The following is an 18,059-nucleotide window of genomic DNA, read 5'->3' on the forward strand; positions in this document are numbered from 1 at the left end:
GCCAGCCTGGCCTGAAAATCCTCCAGGCAGGAGGCTTCCACTACCTCCCTGGGCAACCTGTGCCAGTGTCTCACCACCCTCATGGGCAAGAACTTCTTCCTGACATCCAATCTCAATCTCCCTACTTCTACTTTTGCTCCATTCCCCCCAGTCCTATCACTCCCTGACACCCTCAAAAGTCCCTCCCCAGCTTTCTTGGAGCCCCCTGCAGATCCTAGAATGCCACAAGGTGGTCTCCTGGGAGCCTTCTCCTCTAGCAGGCTCACCTAGACTTGGGTGCACAGGAATGCATCCAGGTGGGTTTGGAAAGTCTGCAGAGAAGGAGACTCCACAACCTCTCTGGGCAGCCTGCTCCAGACCTCCAGCACCCTCACAGGAAAGAATAATCCCAGAGGGATGCCCACCCACCCTGAGATGTTTCATGTGGCCTTGGGGCCTCCTGACAGATGGTGCCATCGTCATCCCTTTGCCCTGGAGCCCCTCAGCTGCCCTCCAAGACCCCAGAGCTCTGTCTTTACCAGCACACTGGAGCCCTGCTTGCTCCATGTAATTTCCATGGTAGGGTGCAGGACTGTGAGGGGGCATTCACCCCTCAGCCTGGGTGATACAGCAGGCCAGCAGAGTCCTGTCCAGGGGTGAGCATGTGTCCCACAGCAGTGGTACCTCACCTTACCCCTCATTCCCCAGGGCTCAGTGCTCTTTAGTATCTTTATCCATGATCTGTTTGAGGGGATCCAGGCACCCTCAGTCAGTCTGCAGATGGCACTGAGCTGGGAGGCAGTGTGGAGCTGCTGGGGGGCAGGAAGGCTCTGCAGAGGGACCTGCACAGGCTGCATCCATGGGCTGAGGCCAATGGGATGAGATCCAACAAGGCCAAGGGCTGGGTCCTGCACTTGGGGCACAACAGCCCCAGGAAGGCTGCAGGCTTGGGGCAGAGGGGCTGGAAAGTGCCCAGCAGAGAAAGCCCTGGGGGTGTTGGTGGGCAGCTGGCTGGAGATGAGCCAGGGGGTGCCCAGGTGGGCAAGGAGGCCACCAGCAGCCTGGCCTGGATCAGCAATGGTGTGGGCAGCAGGAGCAGGGCAGGGATTGTCCTCCTGCACTCAGCACTGGGGAGGCCACACCTGCAGTGCTGGGCTCAGTTCTGGGCCCTCACTGCAAGAAGGACATTGAGGGGCTGGAGAGGGTCCAGAGAAGGGCAAGGAAGCTGGGGAAGGGTCTGGAGAAGAGGGCTGGGGAGGAGCAGCTGAGGGAGCTGGGGGTGTTTAGTGTGGAGAAGAGGAGGCTGAGGGGAGACCTCATTGCTCTCTACAGCTCCCTGAGAGGAGGCTGGAGCCAGGTGGGGGCTGGACTCTTCCCCCTAGGAACAAGTGACAGGAGGAGCAGCAAGGGCCTCAGGTTGCCCCAGAGGTGTAGGATGGACGCTAGAAGAAAGTTCTTGACTGGAAGGGTTCTCAAAGACTGGAGGTGGTTGAATGCCCATCCCTGGAGGTGTTTGAGAGAGGCAGAGCTGTGGTGCTGAGGGCACGGTTTAGCCCCAGCCTCGGCAGTGTTAGGGACTGGTTGGACCTGATGATCTTGAAGGTCTTTTTCCAAGCGAAACTCTTGAGTGATCCTGTGGCTTGGTTCTGCCTGCTCTGGCTAAAGGCAGCCTGGCTGTGGCAGAGAGCAGGAAGGTTTCGCTGCCCACACCCAAGGCAAACCCATTTGCGATCCAGGGACTAAGATCTCGAGGATCTGAAGGTCTGCATTTCCCAACCCAAGGGACATGAAGCCCTGAGGCGACAGCCCTAGCAGCTCCGGCGCGGCGGCCGGGGGGAGCGACAGCGCATGCGCGGCGCCGGAGGGCAGCGGGCGGCGCTAGGACCGGGCCCGCCCCGCTGTGCCCCGCGCCGCCGGCGGGTGATAAAGGTCTGGCGGCGGAGCTCTGACGTCACGGCGAGTTAATTTTAAACCCGGACAAGATGGCGGCCAGGGACGCGGCGCGGCGCGCGGGTCCGGCCCGCCACCGGCCCGACCCGCCAGGTAACGCCTTCCCCCCACAGCGAGCCGCGGCGGCGTGCCGGCGCCGGGGCTGCCCGCCGGCTCCCCGCGGAAGCGCCGCGCCGGGCGGCGGGGCCGGGCGGCGTGGAGGTGCCGGGGGAGGCCCCGGCGTCTTCCCCCTACCTCAAAATGGCGGGGGCGGCCGCCAGCACCCACGCCTGTCCTCGAGGGGCGGCGGGGGAGTCGGCACGGAGCCCCCCCGGGCGCGGCGCGCCGGGTCGCGGCGGAGCGGGGTCACCGCGTTCTCCCTGCGCAGCCGGGGCCTCCCGCCGTGCGGCCGGCGGCCCCTACCGCAGCGGGGGCGGGCGTGGAGCGCGGCCCGGGGGGCCGGCGGCCCGTGACCTTATTTCGGTGTGGGGAGCGGGCGGGCCGCTCGGCCCTTGGCCCCCCGGGCGCTTCGTGCGAGGGGCAGGGGGCGCGGGCCGGCGTGCGGCGGCGCCGCGCCGAGGGGTCCTGAGGCCGCGGAGCGCTGCCTTGGCAGGCTGCCGGGGCCGGAGCCTCCTTGGAGGGGAGCAGCGCCTGGCAGCGCGGGGAAGGAGAGGGCTAATCCCTGTTGGCCTGTCCCCCGTACCGACCCGCTGCGCTCCGCCGTCAGGGCTGCTCTCGCTTGTAATAGATCCTCCGGTGGTGACGGGACATGTCTCCGGCTCGCTGTTTCGCTTGGGCTGTGCTGGCGTCTGCGCAGTGTGGGGTGTTTTAAGATGGTTATTTCTCAAGAAGGGCTTAAAAGCTGGGAGCTGGGCACCCTCTGGCTGTCTCCGGCCTGCTGGCTGTGTGGGGGGACCCGGGACTGTAGGGGGCTGGGCTGGCGAAATGGAATGGCGTGCGGGTTTGAGCACTGCCCTGAAACACCGAAGTGCTTTAACGTAGTCGTTGTGTAACTCTCACTCCCTTCGGAAGCAGAGCGGTTGAACCGAACACGATTAAACGAAACCGAGGCGATGCTTTTTGATCTCTCCGCGGAGAGTGACTCCGCGGCTGCCCTGGGCAGCCTCTTCCAGAGCCGGACAGAACCCTCTCAGGGAAGCAGTATTTCCCAGGGTCCAACCTAAGCCTCCTCTGTTGCAACTTGAGCCCGTTCCTCCTGTCCCTGTTGCTTGCTACCTGGGAAGAGAGACCTAGCCCTGTCTTGAGGAGGGCAGAGTGAGATTGGAGGTGAGGAAGGAGCTCTTTCCAGTGAGGCTGGGGAGACACTGGAGCAGGTTGCCCAGGGAGGCTGTGGCTGCCTCCTCCCTGGAGGTGCTCAAGGCCAGGCTGGATGAGCCCTGGAGCAGCCTGGTGTAGTAGAAGGTGTCCCTGGCTATGGCAGGGGGGTTGGAACCAGATGATTTTTAAGGTCCCTTCCCACCTACACCATACTATGAAACTCACTCCACCACTATTACCTTTGGTTGCTTCATTTGCTTGCCAGCTAGAGACTGGGAAATCTACCTGCATGATAACCTGGCAGGTGCAGAGTGGCCACTCTGCTGACTTCTGCTGTCTATGGGAAGGAAAGGGCAACGCTGCTGAGCAGGTAGAAATGTTTGATTGCTTTTTACAGCACTGTGATTTAATTTTTTTAGTCACAGTCTAGAGATTGAAGTTCAGGATGTCCTGCTGCTTTCCTTCACCCCTCAACACCCCAGCGCTGTTCAGCTCTCTTGGACGGTGCTGTGTGTCACTCCCACTCCGCAGTTTAATGATCTCAAAGTCTTAGATTGTTGCATAACTTTCTCAGAGTCATAAATAAACCCTGTAATAAATGCCCTTTAAGGTAGCTGTGTCATCACTGTGGGGTAGAAACGTGCAGATGTTGCTGTTACCCACTTGCTTGTGTGCTTTAGGCATGGTACAGCTTCGTTGATAGGGGCTGTGTGTGCAGCTAGGGGTGATCTGTGCCTGACTGCAGAAGAGCTTTCTGTGCAGTGAAAGGGAGCAGAGTGGTAGCATGGCATGGTTACAAGAGGAGAAGGGTAACAGGAGATGCCTGTAACTCCTGCTGTACCTTTAGTGAGTGTTGCTTAAGAGCTCTCTCTGTTCTGGCTTACCCTAAAGTCAATAATGACATTTCTCCTCAGATAACAGCGGTAGTTCTGTGGTGTTTCAACTTGGAGCTCTTTGGAAAGCAGGGAGTGGGGCTGAGGAAGGCTTGTCTCCTCCTCTTCATGCTCAGCTGTTTGCAGTTTTTAAAGACATCTCTGGAATCTAGCACAGAGCAGTTTTGCTTGAACTAGCATAAAAGCCCTCACACAGAATGCCAGGATGGAAGCAGCATCTGGTCCAGCCTTTCTAGGTGCTAGCCCTGAAAGCATTCCTTTAACGACAACAATCTTTCCTAGGCCAAGCAGCTGGGTGGGATGAACAGGAAGAGTACTTGAGCAGGTCTTGAAGGAGTGCTGATGCTGCTTGGATACCTTGTGCCAACAGTAGTCCCTGGCTTCTGCTGGAAGATGGCCCGAGAAGGGCCATGACGTTGGAGCTCCTCTGCTGTGGAGACAGCCTGAGAGAGTTGGGGTTGTTCAGTCTGGAGAGGAGAAGGCTTCCAGGGGACCTTCTGGTGGCCTTCCAGTATAGAATAAACCAGGTTGGAAGAGACCTTCAAGATCATCCTGTCCAACCTATCATCCAACACCACCTAATCAACTAAACCATGCAATCAAGCATCCTATAAGTCTCCTCCTGAACACCTCCAGTGATGGTGACCCCACCACCTCCTCAGGCAGGGGGCCCCAGGAAAGCTGAGGAGGGACTTTTGAGGGTGTCAGGGAGGGATAGGACTGGGGGGAATGGAGCAAAACTAGAAGTGGAGAGATTCAGATTGGATGTCAGGAAGAAGTTCTTGCCCATGAGGGTGGTGAGAGACTGGCAGAGGTTGCCCAGGGAGGTGGTGGAAGCCTCCTGCCTGGAGGTTTTTGAGGCCAGGCTGGCTGTGGCTGTGAGCAACCTGCTGTAGTGTGAGGTGTCCCTGCCTGTGGCAGGGTGGTTGGGACTGGATGCTCCTTGAGGTACCTTCCAGCCCTGGCAGTTCTGTGATTCTGTAAGTATCAGTGATTAGTGTTTGCTTACTGACTGTACTAATAAAGTACCACTGACAGGAGCAAGACCTCTGTGAGGTGAGAGATTGTTTTCTTGCCCTATTCATACCAGAGACACTGCCTCAAGCTGCTGGGCTAGATAAGAGCAACTCTGTAGGAGGGGAGGAGGGCTGGGGGTTTTTCCTCCAGGGTAGCAAAAGAGCACTCATCTCCTGGTGGCTGGTATCATATCCTCTCTGACTCTTGAGCTGGGTCCAACTTCAGAAGCAGATGGCAAGGCAGGTAAACAAGATTCTGTGGTGGTCTTGTTTTGGCGGTGGTGAGCTGCAGTGGTGTTAATCTCCAGCACAAGCTGGGCTGTGGGTTTCACTTCAGTGCTGTGATAAAACTTGGTGCCTGTTGTTAGGAGATCTGGGCACAGGCTCTCCAAGTTTCTAACTGTTCCAAGGACACTTTTAAGGAAACCTGCCAAGTTTCACTTAAACTTCACCTTACATAGAAAAGCTCATTTGAAGTTGCCTTTGTTCCTGCACTGCAGTCAGCAGCAGGCCCTATTCTGGGGGGGAGTTTTGATTTTTCTGGCGTGGTTGTCTCTGAATAGGGAGTTGGAAACTCTACTGAGTTGTTTTCCCTGGTGCTGCTTGCAGTGGCCCACAGTGGGATTTACAGCCTGCCACTTTGAGCAGTGAGTTCTCAAACTTAACTGTGCCAATCACTAGTATTCTAAGGCTTCTCATTGATCTCAACTGTCTAAGGTGAACAGATGACAAGATAGAGACCAGCCCTGCAGAGGAGGACTTGGGGGTGCTGGGGGGGGGAGAAGCTGGACAGGAGCCAGCAATAGGCACTGGCAGCACAGAAGGCCAAGGGCAGCCTGGGCTGCATCCAAAGCAGTGTGGCCAGAGCTGGAGAGAGGGGATCCTGCCCCTCTGCTCTGCTCTGGGGAGACCTCCCCTGCAGGGCTGTGCCCAGCTCTGGGGACCCCAACACAAAACAGAAATAGACCTGATGGAGAGGGTGCAGAGGAGGCCACAAAGATGCCCAGAGGGCTGGAGAACCTCTGCTGTGGGGACAGGCTGAGGGAGCTGGGGCTGTTCAGCCTGGAGAGGAGAAGGCTCCAGGGAGACCTTAGAGCTGCAGTTCAGTATCTGCAGGGGAGCTGCAGGCAGGCTGGGGAGGGACTGTTCAGAAGGGCTTGGAGTGCTAGGCCCAGGGGCAATGGTTTGAAAGTGGAGCAGGGCAGCTTGAGGTTGGCCCTCAGGAGGAGGTTGTGCCCAAGGAGAGTGGTGAGACACTGGCCCAGGCTGCCCAGGGCTGGGCTTGAGGCCCCATGCCTGGAGCCATTGAAGCTGAGCCTGGCTGTGTCGCTGTGCAGCCTGCTCTAGCTGGAGGTGTCCCTGCTGAGTGCAGGGGGGTTGCACAGGATGCCCTTGGAGGCTCCCTTGCAACCCAGTGCAGTCTGTGAACAAAGCCCCAGAGTGTTTTTTAAGCTCCTGCAAAGGCAGGTTGGCAGTGAAGGAGTGGAAGTTTTCTGAAGTAGCCACATCCACTGGTTCTGAACACTGTCCTGGAGGATGTCTCGGTCTGCTCAAACATTTTCAGCAACTTGAACTCCTTGAGGTGGAGGAAAGATGCAAGTAACTTCTCTTGCTTTGGGAGGATTGTTCCTCGATGTGAGAATTCTCTCTTGCTGTAGCTGAGTTTGAGGTCTTAGTGCTGTGTGGGGAGTTGATTTACATCAAGAGGTTTGTGGATTTGGGCTTTGTATCTCAAAACACCATAGCAGACTGTTTGAAATGTACCTAACAGTGTTGCTTAGGCTGAATTTTGCTGTTTAAGAGCTGAGGGATGTGTATTAGGACAAGAACATCAATGAGACCCTAGCACAGGTTGCCCAGGGAGGTGGTGGAAGCCTCCTGCCTGGAGGTTTTTCAGGCCAGGCTGGCTGTGGCTGTGAGGAACCTGCTGTAGTGTGAGGTGTCCCTGCCCATGGCAGGGAGGTTGGAACTGGATGATCCTTGAGGTTCCTTCCAACCCTAACAATTCTATGATTCCTAGCAGCAGATGAATGTGTAATAGGGATTGGGTGTCAATGCCACACCAATCTATGAGCCACTCTCAGCTCTGAAGGGCCTCAGGTAATGACAGGACTGGGTGGAATGGAACAAAAATAGAAGTGGGGAGATCAGATGTCGGGAAGAAGCTCTTGCTCATGAGGGTGGTGAGACACTGGCACAGGTTGCCCCAGGAGGTGGTGGAAGCCTCTCCTCCTTTCACTTCTTAACAGGGAGCTGAGTCCAACCCCCACCTGGCTCCAGCCTCCTCTCAGGGAGCTGTAGAGAGCAAGGAGGCCTCCCCTCAGCCTCCTCCACACTAAACACCCCCAGCTCCCTCAGCTGCTCCTCCCTGACCCTCTTCTCCAGACCCTTACCCACCTTCCTTGCCCTTCTCTGGACCCTCTCCAGCCTCTCAATGTCCTTCTTGCAGTGAGGGCCCAGAACTGAGCCCAGCACTGCAGGTGTGGCCTCCCCAGTGCTGAGTGCAGGAGGACAATCCCTGCCCTGCTCCTGCTGCCCACACCACTGCTGATCCAGGCCAGGGTCTCCCCAGTTAGTTTGCAGAAGTGAATGTTACTTGAGCTGCACAGAATAGGTGATAGCCCTTTGATTAATCTTTCTAAGCATTAATTCCTGATGGTGCTGATATGAATGTCCCCCCAGTATCTGAAGGGGGCTCCAAGAAAGCTGGGGAGGGACTTCTGAGGGTGTCAGAGAGTGATAGGACTGGGGGGAATGGAGCAAAACTAGAAGTGGGGAGTTCAGACTGGATGTCAGGAAGAAGTTCTTGCCCATGAGGGTGGTGAGAGACTGGCACAGGTTGCCCAGGGAGGTGGTGGAAGCCTCCTGCCTGGAGATTTTTCAGGCCAGGCTGGCTGTGGCTGTGAGCAACCTGCTGTAGTGTGAGGTGTCCCTGGGCATGGCAGGGGGGTTGGAACTGAATGTTCCTTGAGTCCCCTTCCAACCCTGACAATTCTGTGATACTATGATTCCTAGCAGCAAATGAATGTTTAGTGCAGATTAACATCCTGAGAGTGCTGGTGACTAGTCTGTCCTTTAACTTCTTTGTATTCCTGAAACAAACTAGTATGTTTTGTGTAGTTGCAGGACTTGTTTTGTCCTTGCTGAGCCTGCTCTTTGGTGCTCACTGTGTGAAAGCTGGAGGAACTCAGAAGGCCTTCAGATTTGGAGGTTGATTCTCTCCACACTTCACCCTGGAATGAAATCTGAGCAGTTTTTAACTTCTGTCTTTCCTGCCCTCTGTTAATCCTTGTGTGGCTGAATTTGTCCCTTGAGACTTGATGACAACACCTCTTGTATCTTGTAGCTGTCCAAACAAGTTCCTGGGAGGTGATCAAGGGTATAAAGTAATGCCAGGCAAGTAGCTACCTGTTGGTATTGAACTGGAATTCTCCAGCAAGGAGCTTTGCATTTGGGAGGCTGTCCGCCTGCCCCACTCTGGTGCCCTAGCTGGTAGATTCACTTAATTACCTCCACAGCAGGTTGCTCACACACTTACATGTCCTAAAGCTATCTGAAGTCTCTCCCTGAGAATTCCAGCTGCTCTGTGGGGACGTTGCTCCTCCACAGAGCACCGCCGGCTTGTGCCTCCTGTGATCTTTGTGTTGGGTAGGGTCTGCGAAGCCAAGGGAGTCTCTCTTCCCCTTAATTCAACAGGAAAAATGTTCCTCTGCTGGGTTTATAGCAGTAGCTGACTCCCCTTGAAGGTTGGAAAAACTTAGAGCAAAATGTGTGAGAGCAGAGATGATGTGGCTGAGCCATGCAGCATCCAAGGTGGGCTGACCAAAGTTGGCTGAGTGGTTCCAGGTAAGTTGGGGCTTGAAACACCTCGTGGAGGCCAGCTTGATGATCTGGTGAGCAGAGCTAACAGGAATCCAACATTGTGTGGAGGACAAGTCATTCTGGGCCTCTGCTCTCCTGTCTCCTGGAGGAGACAAGAGACTGTCACAGCTGTAAGGAGGCCCAGAGTGCATCAGTAAGGTTCCTGTCTTGTGTGTTGTATGAGGGCTATCCTGATATGCTTTTGCTAGAGAAGGAGATGGCTCACCCAGTGTTTTCTTTATTCCCTTGTTCTAAATGCATTTTCAGTGTGGACAGTGAGCAGATTTTCAGCCCTACATACCAGAGAATTCTGCATGCAGGTAGGGTGGGGTTTGTGTGCTGCTTCAGCTCTTGGCAGGTTTCTCTTAAAGGGCTGAAATAGGAGCCAAGACCTGGAAGCCAGCAATGTCTAAGACTTGAGCTAATAGAATGTTGTCCAGATGACAGACATGGACTGGAGAATGTAACCTCCAGTAAATGGATAATTGAGAGGAGAACTTAATTTGCTCTGATGCAGTTTTTTGTGCTCAAGTGAGATCAGAATCAGCTCCCAGTCTGTAATTGGTATCAAATACTACTGCTTCTGGTTTCCCTGCCATCACCTTAGAGATAGCCCTGTTGAATTTACAGTCTTTTATTTGTCTTAGTGAAATGTTTGAAGTGGTTGTTGAGCAGTGTGCTGTACTCAAGGACAACAGGGCTTTTGTTGTTGGAGTGGCACAGAGTCAACTCAGGCCTGTGGCCAGTGGTGTTCCCCAGGGATCAGTGCTGGGTCCAATATCTTTATCAACAGCTTGGATGAAGGGATTGAGAGTACCCTCAGCAAGTTCCTGGTGATACAAAACAGGTGACTGACATCTGGCAGGCTGTGCTGCCATCCAGTGAGAGCTGGACAGGCTGAGAGCTGGCTGCAGGCAAACCTCATGGAGTTCAGTAAGGACAAGTGCAGGGTCCTGCATCTGGGGAGAATCAACAGCAGGCACCAGCACAGGTTAGGGACTGCCCTGCTGGAGAGCAGCTCCACAGGGAAAGACCTTGGAGTGCTGGTGGACAGCAAGTCCTGCATGGGACAGCAGTGTGCCCTTGGGGCCAAGAGAGCAAATGAGATCCTGGGGTGCAGCAAGAGGAGTGTGGCCAGCAGGGCTAGGGAGGTGATTCTCCCCTTCTACTCTGCCCTGCTGAGACCACACCTGGAATACTGTGTCCAGTTCTGGGCTCCCCAGTTCAAGAGAGACCTGCTGGGGAGAGTCCAACAGAACTATGAGGATGACTGTGGGACTTGAGCATCTCTGCTGTGAAGAGAGACTGAGAGCCCTGGGGCTGTTTAGTCTGGAGAGGAGAAGGCTGAGCAGGGATCTGATCAATGTCTATCAATAGCTGAGGGCTGGGTGTTGAGGGGGCCAAGCTCTTTTGGGTGGTGCACACTAATAAGGCAAGAAACAACAGGGTCAAGCTTGAATGTAGAAAATTTCACCTCAACATGAGGAGAAAGTTGTTTGGTGTGAGGCTGCTGGAGTCCTGGAGCAGGCTGCCCAGAGAGGTTGTGGAGTCTCCTTCTCCGGAGCCTTTCCAAATCCACCTGGATGCATTCCTGTGCAGACTACCCTGGGTGACCCTGCTTTGGCAGGGGGGTTGGATTGGATTGGATGATCTCTGGAGACCCCTTCCAACCACTAGTGCATTGTGGTACTGGGGATTGAAGGTTGTAGAAACCCGTTGGAGAAGGTGCCAGCTGCTCGTCCTGACGTGTTGGGACTGCTTACGTGTTGCATGTACTTGGAAAAGCTGTTCTCACCTCTTATCTTCTCTGAGTAGTACTGCTGAGTGGAAGACTAAGTGCAGTTATTTTAACTGCCTCTGTCAGCCTAATCCTGAGATACCACTGCCTGCAGACTTGCAATTCTGCACTGATGCTGAGGAATTGTTCTTGTTCTGACCAGCAGCGTGGCTCTCAACGTGACCTCAGAGCTGCCCTCCGGGCTGCTATCGCTTCTCTTCCAGGCAACGAACTTTGAAGCTTGTCACGGGGATGAGGGAGGGAAGCCAGTGCAAAAAATACTTAAAAGGAAGTCTTTCTGAGTGCTGCTGGAGTGGCAGATTTGTTGGGCCAGAGGTTGTTTGGAGTAGTGCTTTTGGGGGTTGGGGCACAGGACCGGGGTATTTTCTAGAGCTGACAGTACTGTAGGAATAAGCAGCTGCTGAAAACCTGCCTCAGGTTATGTTCTGGGATTTAAAAGGCAAAACCCTCTCCCCCCTCCCCATTTAAATAGCTGATAACAATTAAATGCTTCAGCTGCAGATGCTGCTAGGAGTCCTGCTTGCTTGAGAAGAACCTTCACATGCAATCTGCTGCTTGTTCAAAGAGGCTGGAAGTTGGCTTGGGATAGACTTGAACGTTATTCTTAGTCTCAGCCTAAGTACTTTGACTTGCAGACATTGCTGTTTCATTAATCAAGTATCAAATAGAGCTGCTCTGTAGCCTAAACTGTAGCTGAGTGATTTCTGTAGTGCTTTAGAACAGACTGGATTAAGTTTTTGTGAGCTTTGAAAGAGCAGCTCACTGCTTGGGGTCACCACCTAAACCTAGTGCTAGTCTTCTACACGCTGTAAGGACAGACTTCATGGAGCCACAGGATGAGGACAGTATGATCTACAAAGACCACTGTTGTTTGGAGGGGATGTTAAATAGCCAGCCTTTGGACAATTGTGTTTTACTCTTCCTTCTCACCCCAAGTGAAGGATGGAAATGAAACCATTTGTAGTCCACACTCTGGTGTGCTGTCCTGTAGAAAAGCAGCTGGACTGGCTAGATGTATTCAGGCTAGCCTGAGAACTTGTCCACAAAGAGCAGTGATAACCAGCTTCCCTCTGTGTCTGCTCCTTTCAGAAGGATGCTGTGGCTTGCCTTTGGGATTGCTCTCTTCTTGTCCTCAGTGCTGTGCTCACCACCAGGCCTGACTGGCCAATGGCTGTTAGTGCACACAGAACCTTTGCTGTGCCAGGAAATGCTGTGTTGGCTGCTGTGAATCACAGAGTGGTAGGGGTTGGAAGGGTCCTCCAGTGATCATGAAGTCCAATCCCCCTGCCAGAGCAGGATCACCTTGGGCAGGCCACACAGAAATGTATCCAGATGGGTCCTAAGTCTCCAGAGAAGGAGACTCCACAGCCTCTCTGGGTAGCCTGTTCCAGGGCTCCAGCACCCTCATAGTAAAGAATGTTTTCCTCATGTTGAAGAGGAACTTTCTGTTCCATTTTGTATCCATTGCCTCTTGTCTCATCACAGGACACCACTGGAAAGAGATTTGCTGCCTCCTTTGCTTAGCAGTGGCTGAGACTTCTGTGGTAACAAGTTTGTGAGTGGTGTTAGAGAAGTTTTGGTACATATGGAAGTCTGGAGCTGTTTGGACTGATGTGAAGGTGCTCATTGGGCTGCCCAGGGAGGTGGTGGAGTCCCCATCACTGGAAGTGTTTAAAAAGAGCCTGGATGAGGCACTTGGTGCCATGGGTTAGTTGATTAGATGGTGTTGGGTGAAAGCTTGGACTTGATGATCTCAAAGGAGTTTTCCAACCTGGTTAATTCTGTATTGTATGGAACTGAGCAACCAAAGTGCAAATGTTTTACAGCCACCTTGTGACAGCATAGCTGGTGGTTTTTTGCAATCAAAATTCTTCTAATGACTGAGAGAGCTCTTGGCAGCTACAGTGTATGCAGTAGGAGCATTCAAGGGAATGATCCTCTAGTGCAGGAAGGATTCAGCCAAGCTTGAGGTCTTCCAAGCAGCTGCCTGCAATGGACAGAACTGAAACTGAGGTGAGCCTTTGTTTGCAGAGGAAGGAAACCTTGCTGTTGAGTGAAGGTTAACAAAGGTGCTGGCCAGCCCAGCCTAAATCTGAACTCTCTCAGATCTGGGCAAACCTTTGGCAGCATGCAGCCCGATCCAGTTACAGCCCAGTTGCCTGTCCATCTCTGCAGCGTTCTCACATATCACTAAGTCAGTCTCCACGTGGACAGGCTTCTTAGCTGTACTTGTGAGTTCCCAGAGTGTGGAGAAGTATTTTCCAGCTTAACTAGGCTGTGGCTGCAGAGCTGAACCTTTCTTTTGGCACCAGTGCCCAGTCAAGCAGCCTGTGATAGCCTCCCTCTCAGCTTGTGCTGGTGCAGCTGTTTCAGAGCCTGCAAGGGTGCACAGCACATCACCTTGTGTTTGTTCGAGGTAAGGTGGGGGTGCTGGGGGATGAGAAGTACAACATAAGCCACAGTGTGCACTTGCAGCCCAGAGAGCCAATCACATCCTGGGCTGCAGCAAGAGAAGCATAGACAGCAGGGCCAGGGAGGGGATTCTCCCCCTCTGCTCCACTCTGCTGAGACCCCACCTGGAGCTCTGTGTCCAGCTCTGGAGCCTCTCTTGCAGGAAGGATCTGGAGGTGCTGGAAGGTGTCCAGAGAAGGGTCATGAGGATGAGCAGAGGGCTGGAGCTGCTCTGCTCTAGAGACAGGCTGAGAGAGTTGGGGTTGTGCAGTCTGGAGAGGAGAAGGCTCCCAGGAGACCTTCTTGTGGCCTTGCAGTATCTGCAGGGGGCTCCAAGCAAGCTGGGGAGGGACTTTTGAGGGTGTCAGGGAGTGATAGGACTGGGGGGATGGAGCAAAACTAGAAGTGGGGAGATTCAGATTGGATGTTAGGAAGAAGTTCTTGCCCCTGAGGGTGGTGAGAGACTGGCACATGTTGCCCAGGGAGGTGGTGGAAGCCTCCTGGCTGGAGGTTTTTGAGGCCAGGCTGGCTGTGGCTGTGAGCAACCTGCTGTAGTGTGAGGTGTCCCTGCCCATGGCAGGGGGGTTGGAGCTGGATGCTCCTTGAGGTCCCTTCCAACCCTAACAATTCTGTGATTCTAAGTTGGCACTGGGACCTGGGCCTGGGGGTGCCAACACAGAGATGGAACTGTCTAGCTCTGCCTTTTGCTGGTCTTCAGCTCTGGTGCTCCCTAGGCTCTTCCTGAGCTGATGGTTAGTGGAGCCTCGTTCATCTAGGATTGCTTGTTCTGCTGGTTTGGTTTGTTCAGCTGACTTGCCTTCAAGCACTGTTAACTGTGTCCTTTACCTGGGCTTGTGTAAAGCCTTTAATGCTGCCCTGCATGACGTCCTGGTCACCAGATGGGAGAAGCATGGCCTTAAGGGGTGGACCGCTGGCTGGCTGCACTTGAGTTGTCCAAATGGAGCCCAGTGACAAGTGATGTTCCTCAGGGTGGGTACAGGAGCCAGTGGTGGTTAACATCAATGTCAGTGACATGGACAATGGGATTGAGGTACCCTCAGCAAGTCTGGGGGTGACACCAAGCTGTGTGCTGCTGCTGACAGGCTGGAGGGAAGGGATCCACCCAGAGGGACCTGGGCAGCCTGCAGAGCTGGGCCCAAGCCAACCTCATGAGCTTCAGTGAGGCCAAGGGCCAGGTCCTGCAGCTGGGTCAGGGCAATCCCAGGCACAAATCCAGGCTGGGTGAGGAGTGGCTGGAGAGCAGCCTGCAGGAGAAGGCCTTGGGGGTGTCAATTGTTGACAAAGTCCCCAGGAGCCAGCAGTGGTCACTGGCAGCCCAGCAGGCAGCTGTGTGCTGAGCTGCATCCAGAGCAGGGAGAGCAGCAGCACAGGGAGGGGATTCTGCCCCTCTGCTCTACTCAGACCACACCTGCAGCACTGCCTCCAGTGCTGGACTCCCAAACACAAGAAGGACCTGGAGCTGCTGGAGAGGGTCCAGATGAGGCCACAAAGATGATCAGAGGCTGGAGAACCTCTGCTGTGGGGACAGGCTGGGAGAGTTGGGGCTGTTCAGCCTGGAGAAGAGAAGGCTCCAGGGACACCTTAGAGCAGTCTTCCAGTACCTGAAGGGGGCCACAAGAAAGTCAGGAAGGGACTTCTAACAAGGGCTTGTAGTGATAGGATGAGTGGATTGAATCTTGAGGAGCATAGATGGAGACTGGAGATTAGAAAAACTCTTTCCAGTGAGGGTGGGGAGACACTGGCACAGGTTGCCCAGGGAGGCTGTGGATGCCCCCTCCCTGGAGGTGTTTAAGGCCAGGCTGGATGAAGTGCCTGGCTGGTGGGAGGTTTCCCTGCCCATGGCAGGGGGTTGGAACTGGATGAGCTTTGAGGTCCCTTCCAACCCAAACCTTTCTATGAGCCTACGACTGTGTGGCAAAATTAGCAGGCAAGGTGGTGTGGTACTTTGTGGTGCTGGAAAGGGGAAAGAGTGGCAGAGCCCTCCCAGGAGTGGGTGGTTAGTACTTAGCTGCACTACTGGAACACCCTGGGAGAGGCAGTGGTGCTGGTGCTGTCCTGTTGGCAGAAGAAATGTACTTTGAGCTGTAGCAAGGCACCTGTGTGCAGCAGCTGCAGTGATACCTGGCAGAGATTGGTGAGCTGTGGAGCCTGCATGTGGGACTGAAGTACATGGCCAGGGTTAGCTGCTGTACCAATTAGTATGGGGTAATTGCATGATGAAGTGATAGAACAGCCCTGGCTGCCTTCTCTCTGTGTTTACCAGCAGGGTCCAAAAAGATCAGAATTGTCAGGGTTGGAAAGGACTTCAAGGATCAGCCAGTTCCAATTCCACTGTCATGGGCAGGGACACCTCACACTACAGCAGGTTGCTCACAGCCACATCCAGCCTGGCCTGAAAAACCTCCAGGCAGGAGGCTTCCACCACCTCCCTGGGCAACCTGTGCCGGGGTCTCACCACCCTCATGGGCAAGAACTTTTCTGACATCCAATCTGAATCTCCCCACTTCTAGTTTTGCTTGGACTTGATAATCTTTGAGGTCTCTTCCAACCTTGGTGATCCTGTGATTCCATTCCCCCCAGTCCCATCACTCCCTGACACTCTCCAAAGTCCCTCCCCAGCTTTCTTGGAGCCCCCTGCAGATACTGCAAGGCCACAAGAAGGTCTCCTGGGAGCCTTCTCCTCTCCAGACTGAACAACCCCAACTCTCTCAGGCTGTCTCCAGAGCAGAGCAGCTCCAGCCCTCTGCTCACCCTCGTGGCCCTTCTCTGGACCCCTTCCAGCACCTCCAGATCCTTCCTGGAAGAGAGGCTCCAGAGCTGGACACAGAGTTCCAGGTGGGGTCTCAGCAGAGGGGGAGAATCCCCTCCCTGGCCCTGCAGGCTATGCTGCTCATCCAGTGAAGGTAAAGTGAACCCATGCAGGATGTGATTGTTAGTCGGGTGGGGTTAGTTTTTTGCTGGGCTTTGTTTCAGCTCTCCCTCCCTGTGACTCCGGTGGGGCTGCTTTTCCCCCTTTTGATTCACGTTGCTGAGCTGTGTAGAGCTGGGCACTAATTGCCTTGGCACACATGATGTTTTCCCTGGTCAAGCTTCCCTTTCATCTCTTGGGTGTGGCTAGGGTGGTTGGTACCTGCTCAAAGAACAGTTGAGAAAGTGGAGGGAGGAGGAATTTCATTCCTTTAGTCCATGAAGGTGTCTGGAGGTAGATGCTGTATCACTTCTGCTGGCTGTGTGATTTCTTAAGGCAAAGGCATTTTCTCCCTCTGCTGTTCTTTTATTCTTTGGAATGGAGGGTGGAACTTTTTGATTAAGACTGAATTAGGGAGTTTGCTGCTGGCAAAGCTGAGTGGAATGCTCTCTTAGCTGCAGGGATTTAGAAAGGGAGGTAGGAAGCTGAGTGTGATCTGGAGGTGGGATTAAAAGTTCGCTTTCGCTGAGCAGCTTCAGATTGCTTGAGTCACAGAATGGTTTGGGTTGGAAGGGACCTCCAGAGGTCACCCAGATCAACCCCTCTGCAGTCACCAGGGACATCTTCCACTGGATCACATTGCTCAGAGCCTTGTTGAGCCTGACCTTGAATACCTCCAGGGATGTGGCTTCAACTCCCTCCCTGGGCAACCTGCTGCAGTGTTCCAGCGGCCTCCTGGTGCAGAACTTGTTCCTCACGTCCGATCTAAATCTACCCTAAAGCCATTGCCCTCTGTCCTGTCCCTTTGGAAACAGTCCCTCTGTAGCTCCCCTTCAGGGCCTAGAAGTGTGGTTTGATTTTAAAAGAAAACAAAAAGGCTTCCTGGCTTGCTCCATTTCCTTTGTTGGTGTTCCTGGCTGAAAGCTTATCTGCCCTGGAAATGGGAGTACGAAACCTGGCCCTTTGGCATCCCTCCCTCTGCAACAACACTGCTGCTGCTTGCTGTTGGCCTCTTCTGTGGCCATGCTACAGCTGCAGGTAGATGACTAAACCTGTTCTGGCTGCTAATCTGAAGATCAAACACCAAGTCATTGCAGCTGGCATCTCTTAGCTTGCTTGCTTCCCACCCTGATCCTTTCCACTCCAAACCTTGGCTCAGTTCAGATTGTTCAGATTATCAGCTGCTGACCTGAGGAATCCACACGAGGCAGAGAAAAATGTAGTTATGGCCTAAACCCAATTAGAAAGTACTGACTCAGTCTTCTTGGGTGAGCAACAGTCTTCAACAGAAGTCTTCCTAATTTAGCTGCCTGGCCTGCAAGGATCCAGTCAGCTGGCAGTGTTCACAAAGAGCTTTCACTTGTTTCCAGACTCTCTGCTGGGCTAGGGCATTGTCAGAGCTGGTGTACTCCTGTTCCCATCCACCAGAACCTGGAGGATGTTAAGAAAGGGGAGAAAAGGTGAGACAGAGGCTTTTTTAGTGCTTTCATCTGCCTTAGCCCCAATATCTTCAAGCAGCATTCTTTGAGGGGGCTGGAAAAGTACTGGTAAACCTGCCTGTGGGTAGAGATCCTGTTGGGTCCTTCAGTGAGTGTGCTAATAATAGCTGTGATTTTCAGGCTCAGTGGAAGAAGGATGAGAAGCAGCCTGCTTTGTCAATATTCCTGCCCTCCCAAGTTTTGCCTTGTAGCTATGGAGAAACATCATTCTTGCTGAGTTCATGCTTTGCTTTCAGAAAAGCAATCCTTAGATATATATATATATAAAATATTTTCCTTACTAGGTTGTGTCAAGATTTGTGCTGCTTCTGTTTTAATCTTTCACAGGCTCACAGGATGTTAGGGATTGGAAGGGACCTCTGGAGATCTTGGAGTCCAAGCCCCCTGACAAAACAGGTCCCACAGGAACACATCCAGACAGGGCTG

The 18,059-nt window shown here is 53.8% G+C and overlaps 1 protein-coding gene across 3 annotated transcripts in view; it reads left to right on the top strand.

Annotated features, from left to right (window-relative positions):
* Positions 1 to 1,922: 1,922 nt before the first annotated feature.
* ATL2 (atlastin GTPase 2) overlaps positions 1,923 to 18,059 on the top strand; it is a 56,503-nt gene continuing 40,366 nt past the window's right edge. Inside the window, exon 1 of one of the 3 annotated variants that reach the window (XM_068153049.1) lies at positions 1,923 to 2,022. In XM_068153049.1, coding sequence (XP_068009150.1) covers positions 1,962 to 2,022 — 61 coding nt within the window. In that variant the 5' untranslated portion in view covers positions 1,923 to 1,961. Of the gene's footprint in view, positions 2,023 to 17,557; positions 17,595 to 18,059 lie in introns of those variants that run through there. The other 2 variants (XM_068153046.1, XM_068153047.1) reach the window with 2 other exon arrangements.

Source organism: Melanerpes formicivorus, unplaced genomic scaffold, assembly GCF_026170545.1.
Source record: "Melanerpes formicivorus ecotype bairdi unplaced genomic scaffold, bMelFor1.0.p_v2 SCAF_25, whole genome shotgun sequence".
Classification (NCBI taxonomy): domain Eukaryota; kingdom Metazoa; phylum Chordata; class Aves; order Piciformes; family Picidae; genus Melanerpes; species Melanerpes formicivorus.